Genomic DNA, 23722 nt, shown 5'->3' with positions numbered 1-23722 from the left:
ACATGGACGCGCCTACCGCTTGTACATTGTATGACTATCAATGATACTTAACCAGCCGTTTACATGAGCAAATCCTTTGACTTATTAAAAGCGACACTGTCTTTTCGGTTTATTGGCCAGTATGGCTAGGCTGCAAGCTTCACGTCCTGAGTAGTACCCCGAGTCGGATCAATGAAAATTTAATTGTGCTTTTTTTGTTCGCTCAAAGTTGGTAGTGTTGACACTTATGCCTCGAGAAGTACGTAAATCAATTGCTCCTGTCCCTGAACTATCAAACTGTGGCGTCCACCACATGTGCATCCCACTAACATACATACTTACACACATATTATAAACATACATAAACACACGTCCAAACAAACATACTACACAACACATTCCAACTCAACATAGAATATTGGATTGACGACACAACGGACGATCGAACGTACACAGTGGACAACCCGCATTGCTTATCTCCGTTGTGATGTCGTCCTTTGTTCTGTGTTGAGGCCCCGCCTACCGGTGCAAGCGCATTGGAGCGACGGATCTTTTATATTGGCTACGAATGATCCTACCAACGTTTACGACTTACGCATTATTCATTATTCTACCACCGTCATAACCGTTACTTGCGCTTCAAAAATAATTCGCTTTGTGTTTAAGTATTGTGCTCGTGTTTATGTGTACATATGTGATCTTCTATGCCTGTATAACGTTATTTCTTCTGTGTGCATATATTGTGTGTATAACGTGTATATAATATACACGTTTATGGACCATCCGCGTGAGTTTCATTTCTTATTATAATATTCTCACAGACCCTAACACACGCATCACTCACCCATAACTGGTGACCCCGAGCTGTAATTTTTAAAGAACACCATGAGCGAAAGCAGCGATTCTGCTAAGTCATGCACTTCACAAAATGGCGGTCATAACGTGACCAAGCGAAAACCACGCCCTATGCAGCGCGTTAATACTGACGGCGAACGCTCTGGAACTTTTAACGCCGGTCTTCGACTACCATCTTTTTACCCTGATGACCCGGAAGTCTGGTTCGCACAAGTCGAGGCTCTATTCGCGAACGCCGGAATTACTGGTGACTCCACCAAGTTCAATTACGTCATCGGCAACCTCGACCACCAATATTCGCGCGAGGTCAAGGATATTTTACTGGCTCCACCTGCTGCTGATAAATACAATAAATTAAAAACCGAGCTAATCAAGCGACTTTCGGCTTCTCAAGAGCGTAAGGTGAAACAGCTTCTCATGCATGAAGACCTTGGAGATAGAAAGCCATCCCAATTCCTGCGTCATCTCCAGAACCTCGCGGGCCAGAACGTGCCTGAGGACTTTCTCCGTACCATCTGGTGCAGTCGCCTGCCCGGAAACATCCAGACCCTTCTCGCATCACAGCCTCATAGCCCACTAGAGACCCTTGCAGACTTGGCCGACAGAGTGCAAGATATAGCATCCCCACCGCACCACATTGCTGCGACATCTGCGCATGGACCCAGTTTACAGTCCATGGCTGGTGAGATCGCCGAATTGCGGAGAATGGTTAAGGATCTGACCCTTGAGCTTGGCAGACGACCCCGCTCGAGGACTCGACATCAGCGCCGTGACAGAAGTGGATCATCCAGACGTTCCGAGTCCAGCTATCGGAAGTATCCGATATGCTGGTATCACCAACGGTTTAGGGACGGCGCAACGAAGTGCATAAAGCCGTGTGACTTTTCGAAGGCGGGAAACTCTCAAAGCAGTCGGTAATGACGACTACCGATTGCTCCAACCCAACACCAGGTCGTCTATTCGTCACTGACCGCCGGACCAAGAACGAGTTCCTTATCGACACGGGCAGTGACCTGTGCGTATTTCCTCGGGCCCAACACAACCAGTGCAAGCAGACTGGCTATCAACTGTCGGCGGCTAACGGCAGTGTCATCAACACGTATGGTTTTGTTAATTTTAATTTAGATCTAGGCTTACGCAGGGATTTTCCTTGGCGCTTTATTGTTGCGGATGTAACCAAAGCTATCATAGGTGTAGACTTTCTTTGTAAATACAATTTATCTGTAGACGTAAAAAATAAGCGCCTAGTAGACAATATCACCTCACTTACTTCAATTGCTGAGCTTTACTACAATAAAGATACTTGCAATGCTTTTTCTGTAAAGGTCATGACTGGTGAATCTCGATACCATTCTATTCTGTCGCAATACCAAAGATTAATCCGACCATCCGGTATGCCTTGCACACCTAGGCATAACACCGTACACCATATACGCACCACACCTGGACCTCCCATATCTTGCACTCCCCGCAGGTTAGCTCCCGATAAGCTCACCATAGCTAAGCGCGAATTCGAGATTATGCTGAGCAACGGCACTGCACGTCCTTCAGACAGTCCATGGTCGTCGCCATTACATTTAGCTCCGAAGAAGGACAACGGATGGCGACCTTGCGGGGACTACCGCAAGCTCAACGCGAGGACAATTCCGGACATGTACCCCATCCGACATTCCACGATTTCGCGCATAATATATCAGGTTGTACAATTTTTTCTACAATCGACTTGGTTAAAGCTTACAACCAAGTGCCGGTTAGTGAAGATGACATCCCAAAAACTGCCATTACAACCCCGTTTGGTTTGTTCGAGTTCCCATTCATGACCTTTGGTCTCAGGAACGCAGGCCAAACGTTTCAAAGGTTGGTTGACGAGATGACTCGCGGGTTAGATTTTGTTTACCCTTACCTGGATGACTTCCTGGTTTTCTCCAAAAGTCAGGCCGAACACGAGAAGCATCTGCATCAACTGTTCGGGAGAATGCGAGACTACGGCATGCTGGTCAACTCAGCCAAGTGTGTCTTCGGTGCCGAGGAGGTAACGTTTTTAGGTTACAGAATTTCGGCAGCTGGTACCAAGCCCTTATACTCTAAGGTAGACGCCATCAAGCAATTCCCAGTACCTAAAACCGTCCAACAGCTGAGACGTTACCTAGGTATGTTGAATTTTTACAGGCGATTTATACCTCAGGCTGCTAAAATCCAACAGCCCCTCCACGCCTTACTCACTGGTTCAGTGAAGGGCTCCCACCCAGTCCATATATCTGGCGAAGCTCTCGCAGCATTTAACCAGAGTAAGGAGAGTCTTTGTGATGCCACTTTACTTGCACACCCAGATATCCAGGCCAAACTAGCTCTCGTCACAGATGCGTCTGACCAGGCTATGGGGGCAGTCTTGCAGCAACACAAAGATGGGATTTGGCAACCGCTAGCATTTTTTCTCACGGAAACTGAGTCCGGCACAGCAAAAGTATTCCCTTCTTCCTTCCTTTCCTTCTTCTTGCTATCTACGAGGGAATCAAACACTTTCGCCACATGCTAGAGGCGCGACATTTCACAGTCTATACTGACCACAAGCCATTGCTTTACGCCTTCCACGAGAGGAAAAGTAGCAGCTCCCCTCGTCAGTATAGACACCTGGATTTCATAGCGCAGTTCACCACAGACATTCAGCATATATCTGGCAAAGATAATGTTGTTGCTGATGCCTTGTCCCGGGTGGACGCACTACAGAGCCCTGTCGCCATTGAAACACTCGCCAAATCCCAAATCAACGACCCTGAATTAACACTTCTACTCGGTGGTGAATCTTCACTCCGCCTCTAGAAGAAGACAATTGACGGTAGCCTAATGTCACTATACTGTGACGTAAGCACCCCTATGCCGAGACCATTCGTGACTAAATCACTTAGGCGTCAAGTCTTCGACAGTCTGCACTGCCTTAGTCACCCTGGTGCTAATGCGACTGCCAAACTTGTATCGCAGCGATACGTGTGGCCAGGTGTGCGGAAAGACTGCCGCGAATGGTCACGGAAGTGCCTGGATTGCCAACGTGCCAAGGTCACAAGACATGTGACAGCACCATTAGGCACCTTCGAATTACCACGAGCCAGGTTCACTCAAATTCACATTGACCTAGTGGGACCTCTTCCGCCATCTGAAGGTTTCAAATATTGCCTCACAGCTGTAGACCGTTTTACTAGATGGCCTGAGGCGATACCTATCGCAGACATAACAGCTGAGACGGTTGGCAAGGCACTGCTGTCGGGATGGATATCCCGTTTTGGCTGTCCGACAGACATCGTTACCGACCGCGGACGTCAGTTCGAGTCCGCTCTGTTTAACTGCCTGTCCAAGATAGCCGGGTTTCATCATCGACGAACCACCGCCTACCACCCCGCATGCAATGGTCTTGTAGAGCGATTTCATCGACAGCTGAAATCATCGATCATGTGCCATGCCGATAGCCATTGGACCGAATCGCTACCTCTGGTCCTCCTTGGCATGCGCAGTTGCATCAAAGAAGATCTCAACTCTTCATCCGCGGAGCTCGTATATGGCGAACCTCTTCGCCTCCCCGGAGAATTTTTCAATTCCTGTGTAGACGGTACCAAGGACCTTTCCGACTTCACCGCTCGCCTGCACAGGATAGTTAATGATCTCCGACCCTCTCCAGCCTCACGTCACGCGAATAATAAAGTCTTCGTATTTAAAGACCTCGCTTCCTCCACCCACGTATTACTCAGGGAAGACGCGGTGCGGGGATCTTTACAACCACCATACACCGGCCCTTATAAGGTTGTACAAAGCGGAGACAAAGTCTTTAGAATCCTAGTCAAGGGTAAACAGGTCTCCGTCTCCATCGACCGTCTAAAACCAGCGTACATGGCCACAGAACCCGCCACAAGCATCGAAGTCCAGCACGGCAACATCAGCCAAGCTAAAGATGCTGTGTGCCCCGATGTCCGAGCAACTCGCTCGGGTCGAAAGGTCCGATTCCCGGATTTTTACCGTCCGTAGGGACGCTCTCTGGGGGGAAGTGATGTGGCGTCCACCACATGTGCATCCCACTAACATACATACTTACACACATATTATAAACATACATAAACACACATCCAAACAAACTGTCTACACAACACATTCCAACTCAACATAGAATATTGGATTGACGACACAACGGACGATCGAACGTACACAGTGGACAACCGCACTGCTTATCTCCGTTGTGACGTCGTCCTTTGTTCTGTGTTGAGGCCCCGCCTACCGGTGCAAGCGCATTGGAGCGACGGATCTTTTATATTGGCTACGAATGATCCTACCAACGTTTACGACTTACGCATTATTCATTATTCTACCACCGTCATAACCGTTACTTGCGCTTCAAAAATAATTCGCTTTGTGTTTAAGTATTGTGCTCGTGTTTATGTGTACATATGTGATCTTCTATGCCTGTATAACGTTATTTCTTCTGTGTGCATATATTGTGTGTATAACGTGTATATAATATACACGTTTATGGACCATCCGCGTGAGTTTCATTTCTTATTATAATATTCTCACAGACCCTAACACACGCATCACTCACCCATAAAACTAAGTCAGTCATCAAACAGATTTGAGAGTGAGGAGTAATAATAAAAATAATAATAATGTAACGAGTAAAGTGAAGTAAGGAGCAGGTTTTGGAGAGGAGGCGCTGGTGTATGTAGGTGTTAAAATTTTGGCTGGTAGAGGAGAGGTGGAGAGAGTTGATGGGGATTGCGTGGGGATATTAATGCTCGGGGTGGAATCATCCATTACGCAATTTAAATTCTTGATATATTTCCAATATAAAAAAAATAAAGGGATTTGTAGTGTCTACACAATGTTTTAAGTCCACATTTGGATATACGAACACAGTTGGCTATCGAAAGGTGCTCCATGTGTGCGTTCTTGGTATGCGCGTTCGTGAGCTCTGAAACTTGGGAAAGACTCGAGGACAGAAGGCAAAAGTCGGGTCCAGTAGTGGGCTGTGATCGATTTAAAAATGACGCAATAAACATCGTCACATACCCGACGGCGTTCAACGGCGGGACAGTAGTGGTCGCAATTATCCGGCAACCATTTCGGCAGCGAGCGCTCGACGGGACACCGCGACCGGACCTCCTCGCTGACGCACACCAGCGCTGTAACATACGATAAGTCAAAAGTTAAAGAACGTTCGAAGAGAAGCGGCGGTGTACTGCAGTGCGGTACCCGTGAGGTAGGCGACGGTGCGCGTGGTGAGCTGGAACTTGTCGCGGGCGGGGCGCGCGGCGAGGGCGAGCAGCGCGGACAGCACGCGGCACGCGCGCGACACCGTGCCGCCCGCCGGGTGGCGGAACCCCTTGATGAGGTGGCCCACCAGCGCGAAGTGGAAGTTGGAGCGGAAGCTGGCGGGATTGAACACGTCGGCGCGGGTTTTTTAATAGAATCGCGGCATTCGTTGCTTTATTATTATTATTATTTTACAGATAACCCAAACACATTACATGTAACGTGGATTTGATTCTCTTAATTTATTAGCACCGAAAAATAATGCTTAATCTACATAAATCTATACAAATAACTACAATTGAAAAATCTGTCTGTGATTTGAAAATACCTGCCCCTTTTAAATTTAATATGGCTATTTTCGAGTTACCGAAACCAAAACATTCATTTATTTTTATTTGTCTGTGTGTCTGCACAAATAAAATGTGCAAATAAATGTGTCTGTTAGTCTGGGATAATCTTTGAAACGGCTAAAAATTGCATCCCGGATTTGCCAGTGAGCCAGTAACTACAGACGCATGACATATAACATCTTAATTTCCGAGGTTGGCAGCGCATTGGTAATAGAAAGATCGTTTAAAATTTTTTAAATAGCTATTTTTTATGGGCGTTGGTGACCACTTACCACCAAGTGGCCTATTTGCCAGTCCGCCTACTTATTATATACATATATAAAAAGGAAAGACCGGAAAACGTTGTCCGCCTGTGTAAATACAAATCGTGCAGCGCCCTCTATTGTACAACGTTCACTCGTATTTTTACACGAATATATGTGGCAACTTTCATAGTGATTGACAAAAGGATCTTGGATTTATATAATAAAAAAATATTTTATACGCCATGCGTGAGTCTCATATTGGTAAACAGGCTTGGTACTGTTGTGTAATAAATATCATTAAATCGATTCCTGGCATTGAAAATTTTTATGACCCTCCCTCAATCTTTAGAAATAAGTTTTTTAATTATGATAAAATGCATGATTAGTTTTAATTAATATTTTTTATAATTTAAATTATTATTATGATATCTCTTATTTATTTTTTACTGATTTTTATTATAATTTTTCATTTATGAATCTGGAAGTGCTATTTATACTTGTAATTGATATGCATATTATTGTTTTAAAAGTTCATTTATAAATGTTTTGTATGTATGTTGAAAGTGTGTATTTACAAATAAATACATAAAATAAATATATAGAAATATGTATTTAAGAATAATAAGGGCACAGTATGATCATACAAGCGAAACTCCACTAATTTCAAAGGGCACTTTAAACGTTGAATATGAATCACATAAAAAGTTACAAATTATAATGAAATTCCTGATTTCTGAGCTAGGCTCAAAGACCTGTATTACAGAAATCAGTGTCCTCTCATATTTTAGTGACATATCGTTCTATGTAAATAAAAAATAAATGATTATTTAATTATTTCTTACTGTATACTAAATGGGTTCGATTATATGTTTAACAATGTACTCACCTCAGTCCGACGGCGTGATCGAGTGGCTCGAAGTGCCATTCGAGGGGCTTCCGTGTTTCCATCAACACATCCTCCAATGTCTGTTGAACACAAATGATTAAATGTCATGAACGCATCTCTGCGGCTTGCAGCTTCAATTTATATGAGCTAATGTATACGGTTCTACAGCAGGATCCCAGAAAGCGTACGAAATGCTTCTGTTAATAGTATAAAAAAATTAAACGAACGCTTGTTTACAAAAGTTTATTATACAATTAGTGAATTTATAGTTGTGGGAATGAAACGATCGCCTGCTGGCTATTTTTTATACTGAAAGTTCGTAAACGAGACTTGATAAAATAACCCGCCGAGTTTCTTTCGCCGGATCTTCTCAAGTCAGTATATTTATTTTTAGAACCGGAAGTAGTTTCTAATTTGACTAACAATAAGTAGGTGTAGTCTATGTTGAACAAAGTAATCAAAAGATTTGATTTTTCTGTTATATTTTCTCTTATGGTAAGTTGGTGGTGGTTAATATTTCTTTCAGCGCCAATATCTATAGCGGTGGTGACCACTTACCAGCCGATGGCTCATTTGTCAGACTGCCAGAATATTTGAACGTAAAATAATAATAACTGCTTCACGTACTTTATTATCAAAAGCTCCTTGCGAGTCCAGGGTGTGTAAATTCTGTTCCATCAGGGCGAGACCGGCCGCGTATAGCGTCGGGTCGTCCAACTGTAGAACGGATAACGCGACCCAGAACAGCGCTTTGTGGATTGGTGATTCCTGTTGGGATAAAATATGACCAATGTATATAGAGAACCGAGATCGCCAGTGGCTGGAACTCGTGAATAGTAACGGGAGATTACCGGTTCAAGAAAATCATGGCTTCATGAAATTGTGGCAACTCGTGTCCAATAAGCCCTCTCGAGAGGAGGGAATGTACCCATCAGTGGGACGTTTACTGGCTGTTAATTACTTATTAGGTAATTATTAAGTGGTAGGATTGGTCAACATTATGCAAGCTTTAAGCAAGTTTGGTTTTGAAAGGAGAGGGAGCCATAATATCTTAGATTCCATTGTAAATAAATGGTTCATACTTCTTAATAGTCCTTTAGGGACATTAACTTTTTTCGATTAATATACGTAGTTACGATGTATTTTTATTTTTTTATAGAATAGGAAGGTGGACGAGCATATGGGCCACCTGATGGTAAGTGGTCACCAAACGCCCTTAGACATTGGCATTGTAAGAAATGTCAACCATCGCTTATAGCCAATGCGCCACCAATCTTGGGAACTAAGATTTTATGTCCCTTGTGCCTGTAATTACACTGGCTTATTAATAATAATTATTATTATTAATTACATGTATGTCGGTAGATGGCACTAGTAGTAAAACGCGCTGGATAAATCCTCAGTCAGAATTATAAAATGTTTTGTTATATAATTTTATTGTTTTTCAATACAGTTCTTTATTTCAAGTGGTGTTTGATTACTCATAGGCGGTTAATAGGTAACCAAACTTTTTTATATGATCTTGAGCGTATCCATGAAACCTGACATACTGATGCAAACCATAAGAAACGCACTTATCCAAATCCATCAACCATGAACTTTAAATATAGTTTAAGACTTCGCTAGATTAACTACGAGTCTATCCATACTATTAACTATCCACAAATATCTTACTGGGTGTAACAGTGGCTGCAGTCTCGTCAGGCACATGATGATGGCCTCCAGCAGCGCCACATCGTTGAACGACTCCAATGCCTTCGCGAGCATGCGCAGGAGTTGCTTCATATCGTCATTTGTTACGTGCTTACCTGTAACATCGGAAGGAATCAGCAAACTAGCAAAGATATACTTTACTGATTCTAATTGTGAATACACATTTTTTTTCTCATTCAGCAGTAGCTGGTACATGGTTCACTTTGTGGTGGTGGCTTTGTGCAAGCCGGTAGGGGCAGATACCACCCACTCATCACATATACTACCTTCAAACAGCAATACTTTGTTGTGTTTCGGTGTTTAAAAGCTGAGTGTCCAGTGATTTAAATACACTAGAGACATAACATCTCCAATCATAAATAATATTAAGTTATAAGATAAAATAAAATATCTTTTTGCTCCCCCTGTGTATAGATCATAGATTACTTTTCTAGACTTACTGATACATCCGAACACGATCAACGCACGCGGCTGAAGCGCCGGGTTGTAGCAAAACGCAAAGTTCTTCACTAAAGATGTCCTGCAAGCAAAGTGTTCATCAAAATCTTGACCGTTTCATACCTACGCGCAATTTTTCAAAAAAAGAAACATGACAATGCGTTTTTACATGTAGTTTCTACTATATTTAAGTAAGCTCGTAATCACGGCTATTGTAATTGCGTGGAACGGAACGACCGGTAGATTTGTAACATATAAACCGATGGTCATTAAAATTATTGATAATTAAAGAGAGTCGATGAATCATTATGGCATAAAATAAATAAAAACATATAATAGTTTCGTTTTTTTCATAAATATATTTTGCTTATTATTATTATAATAATATATGGCAGCGAATTATAGAGTATACGCTCCACACGTGGGTGCATGTAGAAAGCGATGGCAAAGATATGACGGCATCGTGCCGGTAGCCGTCACGGCTTACTCTGCCGAAACACTATTAGATATTACATTAAGAAGGAATGATCAGCTCAATGATGTATTTTTAATTAAATCATAAAGTTGTTGAAGAGGAAGGCGTGGTTGGCGTGGTTGGTCGATACTTGCCTTTCACGCTAAGGTTGTGGGTTCGATTCCCACCCAGGAAAGATATTTGTGTGCATGAACATGTCTGTTTGTCCTGAGTATTTATTTATTTATTTATTTAGTGTACAGGAAACAAACAGTGAAATAATTACAATAAAATAAAAAATATAAAACAATTCTTAAACCAAAACAGTTTCCATTTATAAATTAATCATAAGTAATTACAAAACAAGACATTTTTTATATTTAATAGGTGCATGAAATTATATAATTTATTTATATAATTTAATTTAATATAAATTTAATTTTTAAATCAAGAAAACATAATTTAATAATAAATAATCAAATTATAATTAATTAATTAAAAATGCATGAGTAAATTAAGGCTCTTCAGAGTATAATATTTCTTTTACTTGCAGTTTGAATTTTTTAAGGGTATGGGTGTAATTATCTATATAAGAATGTATTTACAAAAGAAAAGTATATATGTAGTATATCAGTTGTATGGTTACCATAGTACGAGAGCTCTGCTTAGTTTGGGATCAGATGGCCGTGTGTGAATAATGTCCCAGAATATTATTATAATTAGTTACTGTTAACTAAGATATATACATATTCCACTCACCACGTGTTCAACCAGTCACAGTTCGGTATATCCTTCATACACGTCTCCATGACCTCGAGCAACGCGTCTGCGATGATCTCCAACGACTGTAGTGGAAGACATTCGCGGTCAGACTGCGAGCCGCCCGGCTGAGCCCCTGTGAGGGCACCCACTAGACCTCCGGATGCTGAAGGCGCTCCACAACTCAATTCCGAGCAAGTGTACGAATGCTCCGAGTACCTGATTTGTTTAAATAAAATATTAATTATACGATTAACGATTGCTATATTCAATTATCCCTTACGATTGTACGATCGGTGGTATTGGTGGTATTTGAGGCGTTACTCATATTACTCGTTACTCGTACTTAAGGATCAGAAGGCTACGAATGTCGAATACTAGAGTAACTGTATGAAGACAAGTAATAAAAAAATGGAAATGAAAATTAAAAACAATTTTAGTACCATTAGCAAAACAATATTTTTTTAATATCGTAATTTAATTTATTGATTTAAATTTATTTAACACAAATTATCTTAATATAAACGTTTTACATAACAATAAAACGGTTATTATGTGCCGAAAGAAAACACAGCATCGCATTTTGAAGAAGCAGTGTCGACTCACCTTTATTGTTGTACTTACTCTCGTGTGTCTCGACCCGAATCCATAGATGTTCATCCTCTACCTTATTTGAAATATCTATGGTCATATCTCACCGCAAGGCGTGAACCGGCCTGTCAAAGTCATTGGAGTATTCACCAGGAAAAACATTCCTGCGATGCTGTGTTTTCTTTCGGCACATAATAACCGTTTTATTGTTATGTAAAACGTTTATATTATGTGCCTTGTAGAAAACACAGCATCGCATTATGAAGACGACGTGTTTGATATCTGCTGGTGACAAATAACACACACGCAATGTTGAATTAGACTTTAAACATTAAATTACTAATATGTTTAAACCATAGACCTAAGAATAAAAAATTTAAAAAACTTAAGATTAATCTAAAATTCTTTATTCTGTAAAAATAACTTCTATTATAAAAATGAATAATTAATTGCCATTCTCCTGCAATTGACATTAAATTGACCAAACATAAAAGTTTTTATTTATATACCTATTATTCTGCAATTTGAGATATATAAAAGAAAATATTTTATACACTATATTTAAACCCGAATGGGTTTAATAAAATGCAACAGAAAATAATAAAATAAATGAGTATTATACTGCAATTAGAAATAAAAAACAGAAGTATAAATTATAACATATTAGTGTAGTGTAGTATATAAGCAGATGACACATGGTATTGAGGGGCAGTAATAAATTTATCTTCAAACCATAAACATTCACTTTATTTACCTAGTCCCGTCCTTACAATACGCCCCCGAGGCACAATATAAACAAAATAACAAAAAACTTAATAAACTCTTAAATAATTGAAAATAATTATAAATATTAATTATTAACAAACTAATCCTATTCTCTTAATATATAGTATTTATGAGATCAATATAATCACAATGAAGTCATCACATTAAATTATTTTAAAGTAATCAAATAAATTATAGTCAAATTCGCGTTCCTGTGTATCAATCTCTCGGCAATAATGCTTTCTTAGGGTATCAATAGCTTTCCAGTTACCTCTTTCTAAAATTTCTTCTACAGGTCTATTTTCTAGCCAAGCTAGAGAAGCTATTGCTGATCGACATGAACCTGGTGAGGCATCAATTCCTGTATCCTTTAGAACAGAACGCACCCATCCTCCTATCACAGTCCCAGAAGCTGATTTTGGAATACCTCTTATTGTGATAAACAGATGATCTATATCTTCTGTCCGTCTACTTTCAGTTGCTTGAATTAAAAGACGTATCCATCGAACTGGGCATAAATTAATTTCCTGATTAGGTAGAAGTCTCCAACCAGACTGGCGTCTGGATCCATTATCAGTTTTAGCTCCGAATACAGGCCAAAAACAAATCTCTTGCCCCTTGTCGATGAAGTGATGTTTAGATAATCTTAATAATGTCAAATCATGTAATCTGCGCCCTGATGTTAAAAGTAAAATTGTTGCAGTTTTTCTTGCAATATCGAATAATGAGTCAGCCTTGGGGTTATTTTTAAGCCATTCTATCACTTGTCTAGCATCCCAAATTGGTGGTTTAAATGATGGTGGTTTAGAATTGTTGATGGCCTTCAAAACTTATTTCACCATAAAGTCAGAAGATATAGTACAACTTTGCCCACAAAATGTTGCCACTGCTGATTTATGAACCAACATAGTACTATATGCTAAACCTTCCTTTAAAAAAGTATCTGCAAGAAATTGAGCTACGTCTTCTGGTCTGGGTTATTTGGGGTCTAATCTACTAGCATTACACCAAGCTAACCATCTCTTAATAGCTGGTTCATATGTGTCAAGAGTAGATCGACGCCAACTCCTTTTAATGAGGTCTTTTTCGGCCTGAGACCATGTGGCTATCTTGTCCGCCCATCCCCAATTTTCCAAACCTTCAGAACTAGCTGGTCTATCTGTGGAGGTGGACGCCCTGTTGTCAGGTCCACCAAAACCTTGTGTAAGTTGGGCACTGTCATGGGCTCGTCCAGAGCTCGTGCCTGAAGATCTGCCTTCCAAAAGGGTTGGTCCCAATCCGGGGCTACTAGTAGGTAGGTGCCTCTCGCCCTGTTCAGATGAGAAAGTACCCTTGGTATTAGATTTGGGGGAGAAAATAACCAGCCACAGCTGAGGTACCCAGAAACCTGACATTGTCATCCTGTTCAGGACCGCACCCCAACCGATGTCTGAAGCGTCGGTAGTCAAAAAATGCGATACGGATATCGAGTGAATGGGGGTTGTTAGATAAACGGCTCCGAGCCACCACTGTAAATCCGTCATCGCCCTCCGCGGGAAGATTAACTTTGTTTTTGGCAGATTGCGAGGGAATTGTCTTAAAAAGATCTGTAGGTGCCGACTGTGAAGTCTCCCCCTCGATATCACGAAGCATGCAAAGTTTAACTGCACTAGCAGGCATTGTAGTTGCCGTAGATTGCAAGCTTTCTTGGTTAACAGGTTTGTTAAGGTAGTAGAAATTGATGTCTGCTTCTTGGTCGGAAGAGACATGATATTCCGCTCTGTATCCCAATTTATGCCTAGAATGTCCAGGGACCTCACTGGAGTCAACGTTGACTTCGTGTAATTGATTTTCCATCCTAGGGACTCCAAAAGCTCCACAACCTCCGCGGTCTGTGATGCCAACTTGGAAGGGTCCTGGTGTACCAAGAGAAAATCGTCTAGGTACACCACAACTCGCATCCCTCTCTTGCGTAGAGCCTCCGCGACCCAGCAAGTGACTGCTGAGAAAAGCCGGGGTGCTGATGCTAGGCCGAATGGTAGTGAGGTCATTTGAAGCATTTCCTGTTTGTAAAACAGGCGCAGAAATGGTCTGTGGGAGGCAGTAATAGGTAGATGGAAGTAAGCCTGTGATATGTCGGCTTTTACCAACCAATCGCCTGGTTGAAGGAATTCTGGTATGGTGGCATGGCTGATAAATTGAAAATGTTTTGTTTTCACAAATCTGTTTAGCTGGCGTAGGTCGAAGATGGGTCTGAAGCCACCATCGCTTTTCTTTACTAGAAATACCCGGGAGAAGAAACCGGGAGTCAAAGAAACTGGTCTTTCTAAAATTCCAAGACTCTTTAACTCCTCGATTTGTAAAGTCATTTGTACAGACGGTTTTGTAGCATACTACTGTTGTAGGGTATACTAAGGGAGGTCTTTGAACAAAGGGTATCCGAGACCCCGATATTACTTTCAGAATAAAAGATGTTGCTCCGAGCTCCTCCCACTTTTTCCTGAAATCTCTTAATTGCCCCCCTCGGAACCCCTGCTTGGCGTCACTGTCTCGCTTGATCAAAGGTACGAAAGGAGGATTTTTTACCTCTACCTTTACCTTTGCCTCTGGTCTTATACTCATTACCTTGAAAATTAAGATTCCTCCGAGCAGCCTCATATCTAGGTTTCTTTGGGACAGAGCCAGAAAATGAGCTAGGAGTTTGGGGCTGAGTGAGAAGGGTTTTTTCTCTTAAATGTTGTTGTTGAATTTTTTTCTGTTAACACCAATTTAACCATTGCTGCGGGCCACTAAAATTCTGAATTAAAGTATTTAATCTAACTTGATCAAATAAACAAGTTTCTGAAGGAGGAATATTTCTAAGTGCAAGCTGTATGCACTTGTTAGGTACCTCTTTAATTAGCTTCTCCCTTCTAGTTTCTATACACTCAGCCCGCTTACCACATACAATTTGTAATATGTCCTCAGAGTTTTTAAAAAATGATGTTCCTTTACCAACTGCAGAGACAATCTTCTCTAAAAGGGTTGATGCTTTTAATTCTTCCGGGGATTTAAAAGCCCAGTCAACTACTGACTACAAACCACTACGAAGTAAATCATTACTCTCAAACATTGCATTTGATAAGGCAGCCATAACATTCTCAGTGCCTACTAAATAATCCTTTGTTTTACTGAGGTGGCACAATTAATCATTTATTGCTAAGCTAGTAAAGCCAGGTGTGGCAGCAAAAGATTGTAATGACTTAGAGTATCTAACATTACACCAGGTTGGTAAGCCAAAATTTTGTAGTAGCTTTATTTTGTCAACGCTCTCCGGAAGAGCTGGTTTTATTAACTTCGTTGCATCAATATCAATCGCTACCTGGCCTAAATTAAGAAATGTGTCCGTAGCCTGAGGAAGAATTAAAAATGACTCGTTTGAACACTGATTATTTGACACTTGTGATTGTTTTGATTGGTTATTATGAGATCCGCCGAGACTTATTGAACTTGAGAATATAGATGTTAGATAAAAATCCTACCTGATTGATAAGCGCCTTCAAGCGAGGGTCCTCTTTAGAATCTCTTCTTTTGAAAGAGGGCCTTTCACTCTCCGTCAGAGAAGAACTTGCAGACGAATCTGAGTTTTTTTTTTTTTTTTTTATATCGCCGGGAGGGCAAATGACTCTACTCCACCTGATGGTAAGTGGTAGTAGAGTCCAAACGCGACGACGGCCAGTACAGACGGGGAAAACGTTCTGCACTAGCCGCCTTCGCCTTGCCGGCCCGCAAGATGCCTCTTCACGCCTCGTTTGAAGGAACCCGGGTTGTAAGAGGAGGGGAATACGTGAGCTGGTAAGGAATTCCATTTTTTGGAAGTGCGACAAAGAAAGGAGTTGCCAAATTTCTTTGTTCGCGATGGAATTGATGTCACAGTTAGGCGGTGACATCGAGAACCAGCCCGCGTGGACTTAAGAAGGAAGGGGGAAGCAGGAATTAGAGAGAATAATTCCTCAGAGCACTCGCCGTGATACAGTCGATAGAAAGCGCTCAGTGCTGCTATCTCACGACGCAATTGTAAAGGTTCAAGGGTGTTTGTGACCTTTACGTCGCCAATAATGCGTACGGCACGTCGCTGCAACCGGTCCAAGGCCTCAAGTAGGTACTTAGCGGAGCCATCCCAAAGGTGCGAGCAATATTCCACGCAAGACCGTACCTGTGTTTTGTACAGCAGGCACAGTTGTTGTGGCGTGAAAAAGCGCCGCACCTTGTTCAGAACTCCGAGTTTCCGTGAAGCTGTTTTTATAACAGCCTCGATGTAATCCCTTGGACTAAGGTCGCAGCGAACGTCAATCCCCAGCATGGCGATTTTGCTTTGCATCACCAGCGGAGTACCACAGAGGGAGGGAAGAGGGGAAAATGTTGACTTTTTCGCCGTGAGAGCGCATACCTGTGTTTTCTTGGCATTAAACTCAACAAGATTATCAGAGCCCCATTTGGCGATGAGATCTAACGTCCTATCGAGTTCAATGACAAGATTCTCCCGCCTCTCCTCAGTTTCCGCCCGCCCAGCCACTGCGCGTCCGTGGTATCCACCATGCACTGTACTATCATCTGCATAGCAATGTATGTTCCCAAGGGAGAGCATATCATTGATATGCAAAAGAAAGAGTGTGGGAGATAGCACAGATCCCTGGGGGACCCCAGCATTCACTACATAGAATTGTGAAGCGCAACCATCTACTAAAACACGAAGGCTACGCTTGTGTAGGAAGCTGGCAATCCAGGTGCATAGCTGAGCAGGCAGACCATATGCCGGTAGCTTGGAGAGAAGACTTCTGTGCCAGACCCTGTCGAAAGCCTTGGAGATATCGAGGCTGACAGCCAACGATTCTCCATGCTTGTCGATAGCTTCACCCCAGAGGTGTGTTACGTACGCTAGAAGATCACCTGTGGACCGTTTTGGTCGAAAACCGTACTGACGATCATTAATTAGACAGTGATCTTCTAGGTAATGGATCAGTTGGTTGTTTAAAATCCGTTCCATCACCTTACAAAGTACTGAGGTGATAGCTATTGGCCGATAATTTGCCGGGTCAGACCGATCCCCTTTTTTGGGAACCGCTTGCACATTAGCTCTTCTCCAAGCCTCCGGCACACATCCCGAAGAGAGAGAAAGTTGGAACAGGTGCGTTAACACAGGAGACAGCTCCGCTGCGCACTTCTTCAGCACAATGGCTGGTATTCCATCGGGACCGCTAGCTTTCCGTATATCGAGTGATTGCAGCTCCGCACGCACATCACGTTGCCTGATTTTGATGTCAGGCATCGTGTGGCCACATGAAGGTATTGTTGGTGGCTGCGCACTACAATCATCGATCACAGAGTTGTCGGCAAAGAGTTTAGCCAGGAGGTCGGCTTTCTCCTGCGGACTGTGAGCTAGCGATCCGTCCGGATTTCTGAGCGGTGGCAGCGAAGGTTGGCAGAAATTGTTTTGCACAGACTTGGTCAGACGCCAGAAGCTACGGGAGCCCCTAGGATGCGAAACAAGGTCATGACCAATCTGTACAATGCGCTGTGCATCCGCTCTCGTGTATGCCTTTCTACAGGACTTGGAATTTTTATTATAGTTTGCTTTCAGTGAGTCAATGTTAGATGCCCCGCTAATGCAGCCGTTGATCCACTTGCGATATGCCGCCTGCTTAGCTGATACAGCATCGGCAACTTCACGAGTGAACCAACGGTTACGCGTACTCCTACTGACGAGATCTGAGCTAGGAATGTAGTATTCCATTCCCAGCATGATCTCGCCAGCAACAGCAGCGGCACTAGCTGTCGGGTCATTCCCACTGAAGCAACGTTCCTTCCAAGGGACCGACGCATAGTAATCGCGCATACCGTCCCAATCCGCCGACTTATAGTGCCAAACGCGACGTTTGCATACCGCTAGTGGCGGCAGTTTGGCCTGTGGCACTCTGGTAGAAATAAGGCTGTGATCCGAAGAGCCAAGAGGAGCCTGAACCACAACCTGATATTCCACCGGGTGAGAAGTCAGCAGAAGGTCCAGTAGAGAAGGTGCTTGCCCATCAATGTCTGGGATCCTGGTGGGCTGATCAACCAGTTGGGTCAAGTCATTTGTGAGAGCAAAAGCATGAGCAGTCCTTCCAGCATGGTCAGTTTTGAGGGATTTCAACCAGGATTCGTGGTGAGCATTAAAGTCCCCCAAAAACACCAATTCCGCGTTAGGAAATTGCTCTTGCGCAGCATCTGCCACCCGACTAAGATGGTCAAATAGTCGGCTTGTCTCCAAGTCACCATTGTGGGATCTGTAGAGGCACACGTAGACTCGGCTCTGACGAACCAGGTCCACACGTACCACCAACATGGAGAAGGAGGGGTCCTCCAAGCAGCGCAGTCGGTGACAGCAAACATCCGTCCTGACGAACAAGCATACTCCGGCTTTCGCTTTGAAGGATTCTTCAAGCGTGTAGCCGGGATAATTAAGGTAGCTGGTATCGGCAGGACGGAGTATTTGTGTCTCCGTGAGAAACAACATTGCTGGCCGTGCTGTCTCGAGATGGTGGTGGACAGCGTTGAGGTTAGTGTGGAGTCCTCGGATGTTAGAGAACTCGACCTCAAACAGCGAGGGTATGGTGGGGGTGAGCACCGCTGTACGACCGTTATTTCTTTTTTGTTGCGCCATTTGGGAGAAATTAAATGGAAAAGAGACGTGAAGCGAGCGATGTATTGCCACGATAGGGATGGGCAAAGTGTGGAGGCGTGTTTCCCCAAGTGGTTGCCAAAAGGAAAAATACACTGACCCGCCGGACGGAAGGGCCCCCGAACCCCCCCGGAAGTGGCCGCCGGGACCCCACCTACCGGTCACCAACCGGCACGACGGTCCACCCCGAGATTATGCGTGGCCTGGTGGGGCAGCCTCACGAGCTGGATAGGCACGCTCGGGCCCCTGTACTATGCCACGGGCGGCCAGCGGAACAGCCGTTTCTTCGGGTCTCCCTGACCGGCAGGTCAATACAGTTTCCCCCGGCATTGGTTCAACAGCCGTCTCCAACCGGACCAACACCCATCGCGGCAATACTCGCTCGGGCTCTGGCTGTACGCTGGCTGACCTCGAAACGCGGCTGCAAGCCACTTCACGAGTTTTTCACCATGCGTACGGTGGTAACAAGCCAGGCGGATGTTAGCATCCTACCACCAGTAAAGTCCGACCCGTCTTCGTTAGTAATCACAACGTTCGGTTCGTTTTCGTTCATTTTATAACTTAAAAGTTATTAAAAATTTCAAATCGTACATAACTTGGCGGCGAGTAACACACGCAATGACTTTGACAGGCCGGTTCCCGCCTTGCGGTGAGATATGCCCATAGATATTTCAAATAAGGTAGAGGATGAACATCTATGGATTCGGGTTAAGACACACGAGAGTAAGTACAACAATAAAGATGAGTCGACACTGCTTCTTCGTAATGCGATGCTGTGTTTTCTACAAGGCACATAATAAATGATAATGTTCGTTTCTTGACGAACATAACAAAACGTACTCATAAAACAAATATAATAAATATAAAAATAAATAAAAACAGAGTACCGTTAACAAAATATACATATTATTATTTTAATATCCAACAACGGAGTATATGTATAATATACCCGCTACGCAATCACAAGGTGCCACCCTGTTCCTTCATCAGCCGTCGCTCTGTATTCTAACTCTACGTTACTAGTTACGTTAGCTACAGTCGGAAGGCCGAAAAAGAACCAAAAACTATTATAAAACTAATTTAATAAATTAAAGTTAATTTTACAATTAAATGTACAACCTACTCGATGTAAGCTTTATAATATAATAATGGTGAGAACGTTATAATAAAGAAACTTATTTCTAAATTGCAATTTAGGATTCCCGATAAATGCACATTATCGTTTGGTTCGAGGGAAATCTACGTCAGCTATCTTCCTGGAGCAGCTTTGCGTAACTAGTTCCTATGTTAATTTGTTGAGTAACTGTAACAGCCTGTTAATGTCCCACTGCTGGGCTAAGGCCTCCTCTCCCTTTTAGAGGAGAAGGTTTAGAGCTTATTCCACCACGCTGCTCCAATTCGGGTTTGTAGAATACACATTTTTTTTTTTTTTTTTTATATTCGCCGGGAGGGCAAATGACTCTACTCCACCTGATGGTAAGTGGTAGTAGAGTCCAAACGCGACGACGGCCAGTACAGACGGGAAAAACGTTCTGCACTAGCCGCCTTCGCCTTGCCGGCCCGCAAGATGCCTCTTCACGCCTCGTTTGAAGGAACCCGAAAACATGTGACATAATTTCAATGAAATTAGACACACGCAGGTTTCCTTACGATGTTTTCCTTCACCGTCAAGCGCGAGATGAATTATAATCACAAATTAAGCACATGAAAATTCAGTGGTGCTTGCCCGGGTTTGAACCCACGATCATCGGTAAGATTCACGTGTTCTAACCACTAGGCCATTTCATAACTTTCTTGTCATTTTTTTAATTGTGTTTAGTCATTGTATTATGTGCTTCATGTGGTCTCCTATAATTGAAGAAGCACAAATTTTAAAACACTATTCCACGATGTATTGTACACGTGAGTGTATCCTTTGTTGGAGATCCTTAATAAATAAATAAATGAGAGCATCAGCTGATGAAGCGCTTGACAGCATAAGTGAGCGTTATTCGTAGTATATCTCGCTTTCAAATCGCCTATAGATGTTTTAAATAAAAAGTTGTTAGTATAAGTCAGTTGTTTACCATTCTGCAGTGTGTCTGTTGTAGGGACTTCTGAACGCGGTCACGGCAGCTGACTTCACTTTAGATATACCGAACATTTGGTAGAATTTCGGCAAAGCGAACTCGTCCAATGATAACATTAAGACTCGCCGCGTCTCCTCTGTGAAATAAACATTTCACAATACATAAATACTTTTAATGCACGAATCATAAATGATAAATTTCGAGAAAGTTCCACGATTGACTCTGATGTCGAACATTCTCGAACTAATAGAACCTTGACCTTGGAATCTCTTGTTGTTCAAGCACAGCGGGTTTACAACTTACCACAGGCTACAACAAAGCTTTGATTTTCTTATTATTATATAATATTGCCAAATGCTGCCAAATGCCAAATGCAACCTTCGTCAAGTCCTCAAGTCGTCTATACCGCAATGTTTGAAGACGAAAGTCTTCAACCATGCGTCTTACCTGCCATGACATACGGTGCCGAAACGTGGACACTAACTGCGGGACTAGTCCACAAATTCAAAGTCGCTCAGCGTGCTATGGAGCGAGCTATGCTCGGAGTATCTTTGAAGGATAAGATCAGAAATGAGATTATCTGGAAAAGAACCGGAGTCACCGACATAGCTTGCAAAATTAGCAGGCTGAAGTGGCAGTGGGCTGGTCACGTATGTCGTAGGACCGATGGCCGTTGGAGCAGACGAGTCCTAGAGTGGAGACCGCGAATCGGCAAGCGCAGCGTAGGGCGCCCTCCAGCCAGGTGGACCGACGACCTTAAGAAGGTGGCGGGCACCAACTGGATGCGGAAGGCGGAGGACAGGGAGCTTTGGCGCACCTTGGGAGAGGCCTATGTTCAGCAGTGGACAACGATTGGCTGTTGATTGATTGATTGATATAATATTGTGTTATTAGTTACGTCATTTCAAAAATATTTAACTGTAAAATCTAAAATAATCGTTAAATAGTTTGTCTGCTAAAGGATATTACAAAACCGATGACTTTTTAGATTATTGCACGCTTTGACACTGAAACGATCGCCTTCAGACCATTGCAAATGAAAAATATAATTCTGCTATTGTATAATACCTATAACTGTAAAATATGACAAAAAAGTCTTAGCTTAGAGAACTTAGATTCTTTCGCCGGTTCTTCTAAGATTTGCGGTGTTTATTTCGGCACTCACCCGAGAAGCTGGGCGAGTTGCAGGTGCAGAGCGAGTGTATGATGTTGATGACGAGCCCGTGCGTGGCGGCGCGCATGGACACGGTGCCCGAGCACACGAGGAACGTCACCGTGTGGAACAGGTCCGGCAGGTGGCTCGCCACGTCCAGGCAGTTGTTGAAGGACAGCATCAGCTGGGCGGCAACACAAACCACTTCACATCACCAGGCTCGGCTTTTTATTCAATTGTATATTGTAAAATGACAATCAAATACTTGAATCATATATATTTTGGTAACATTCGTTTTTAATCTGTTATTTAATAAAAAAATATGACACGAATGTTTTTTTTTTATAGACAAGAAACAAAAATGGACTTTACCCGAGTTTGTCTTGATAAATAAAAAATAAACAGAATATATTATCTACATATAAACATGCAAAGACCAGTTCAATAGCTTTTTCTCCTTTGTTAGTCAACGATTTTGTTGACAAGTTTTAGTGTTATCAGTAAAAATATTCGAATAATACATTTTCATAGATTTCTCCTCAAACTTTGAAAAATGTCTATGGTCGTATTTCGACCACTGGGCGGACACTGGTTACTTAATCAAGACGTCTTTTGGTTGAAGGTGGACGCAAAATTTGGTTCTGGTCTAGGATTGGACTTACCAAGAATCTAGCGAGGATGGCAATATCATCACACATTATATGTTGTTTCAGCTTCGCCGTCGACGATTGGCAAGTCTTAACTATAACCTATTAAAAAATATTATTAGAAACTTGAAATTATTCGAATTTAATCGTGCATTTATTGAAGCAATGTGTGCTAAATGAAAATTATAAGAGAATTTTTTTAGTGCAACGTATATGTAACGTTTCTGACGCAAAAACGTTTCAACTAGGTCTTGTACTGAATTGATGTGTTTGTACGTTGTAAGAAAATAAAAAAAATAAAATTGTCAAAAAAACAATAAAAAAATAAAAGTATTAAAAAAAATAAAAAAAAAAAACTCACTGGGTTTGGACAGAGCCTGCAGGATGATAGGTGTTCGTACATGTCAAGGGTCGCAGAGATGGTCAATTGCATAATCCGCGCGCGATCAGAATGGGATCCGACTTTTTGGAAATAGAATACGTCTCCACCGCCAGCGGTGACGTCAGACATCGGCAAACTCGCGTCGATGCTCGCGAGACGTTGATACTTGTTTATTAGTATGGATTTTTGCTCAGGAGATTTATAATAATAGTACGATTATTTTAGTAATTTGATATAATGGGTCAGAGTCAATCACGCGAAATTATTCTGGCAGTTCAACATACATATAGACCAATATATACATGGTTATCAATACCCCTTCTTGCTCCTTCGCTGTCATTTTGGTTAGAGTTTGACAAAGGTCCATCCCATTCTCATAGAGCGCGGCTTATAATTATATAGTTAATGTTTATGCTATTGAATAAATCAAAATCGAATCCCTTTATTCATTAAAGACAGCGTTAT

At 42.4% G+C, this 23722-nt stretch overlaps 2 protein-coding genes across 4 annotated transcripts in view; one reads left to right on the top strand and one right to left on the bottom strand.

Moving 5' to 3' along the window:
• The window catches only part of LOC126778942 (fatty acyl-CoA reductase wat-like), a 280657-nt gene that overhangs the window by 193496 nt on the left and 63439 nt on the right, over positions 1–23722 (top strand). The window lies entirely within an intron of this gene.
• LOC126778769 (neurofibromin-like) overlaps positions 1–23722 on the bottom strand; it is a 76559-nt gene that overhangs the window by 10514 nt on the left and 42323 nt on the right. For 2 of the 3 annotated variants that reach the window (XM_050502400.1, XM_050502401.1), the window contains exons 45-54: positions 22891–22977; positions 22241–22412; positions 21073–21211; positions 10972–11190; positions 9761–9840; positions 9282–9415; positions 8235–8375; positions 7608–7687; positions 6067–6242; positions 5884–5996 (exon numbers count right to left, since the gene is read on the bottom strand). In XM_050502400.1, coding sequence (XP_050358357.1) covers positions 5884–5996; positions 6067–6242; positions 7608–7687; positions 8235–8375; positions 9282–9415; positions 9761–9840; positions 10972–11190; positions 21073–21211; positions 22241–22412; positions 22891–22977 — 1341 coding nt within the window. The remainder of the gene's footprint in view (positions 1–5883; positions 5997–6066; positions 6243–7607; positions 7688–8234; positions 8376–9281; positions 9416–9760; positions 9841–10971; positions 11191–21072; positions 21212–22240; positions 22413–22890; positions 22978–23722) is intronic. The other variant, XM_050502402.1, reaches the window with a different exon arrangement.

Source organism: Nymphalis io, chromosome 27, assembly GCF_905147045.1.
Source record: "Nymphalis io chromosome 27, ilAglIoxx1.1, whole genome shotgun sequence".
Lineage (NCBI taxonomy): Eukaryota > Metazoa > Arthropoda > Insecta > Lepidoptera > Nymphalidae > Nymphalis > Nymphalis io.
Note: the sequence above shows the minus strand (reverse complement) of the source record. Positions and strands in the feature narration are given on the sequence as shown.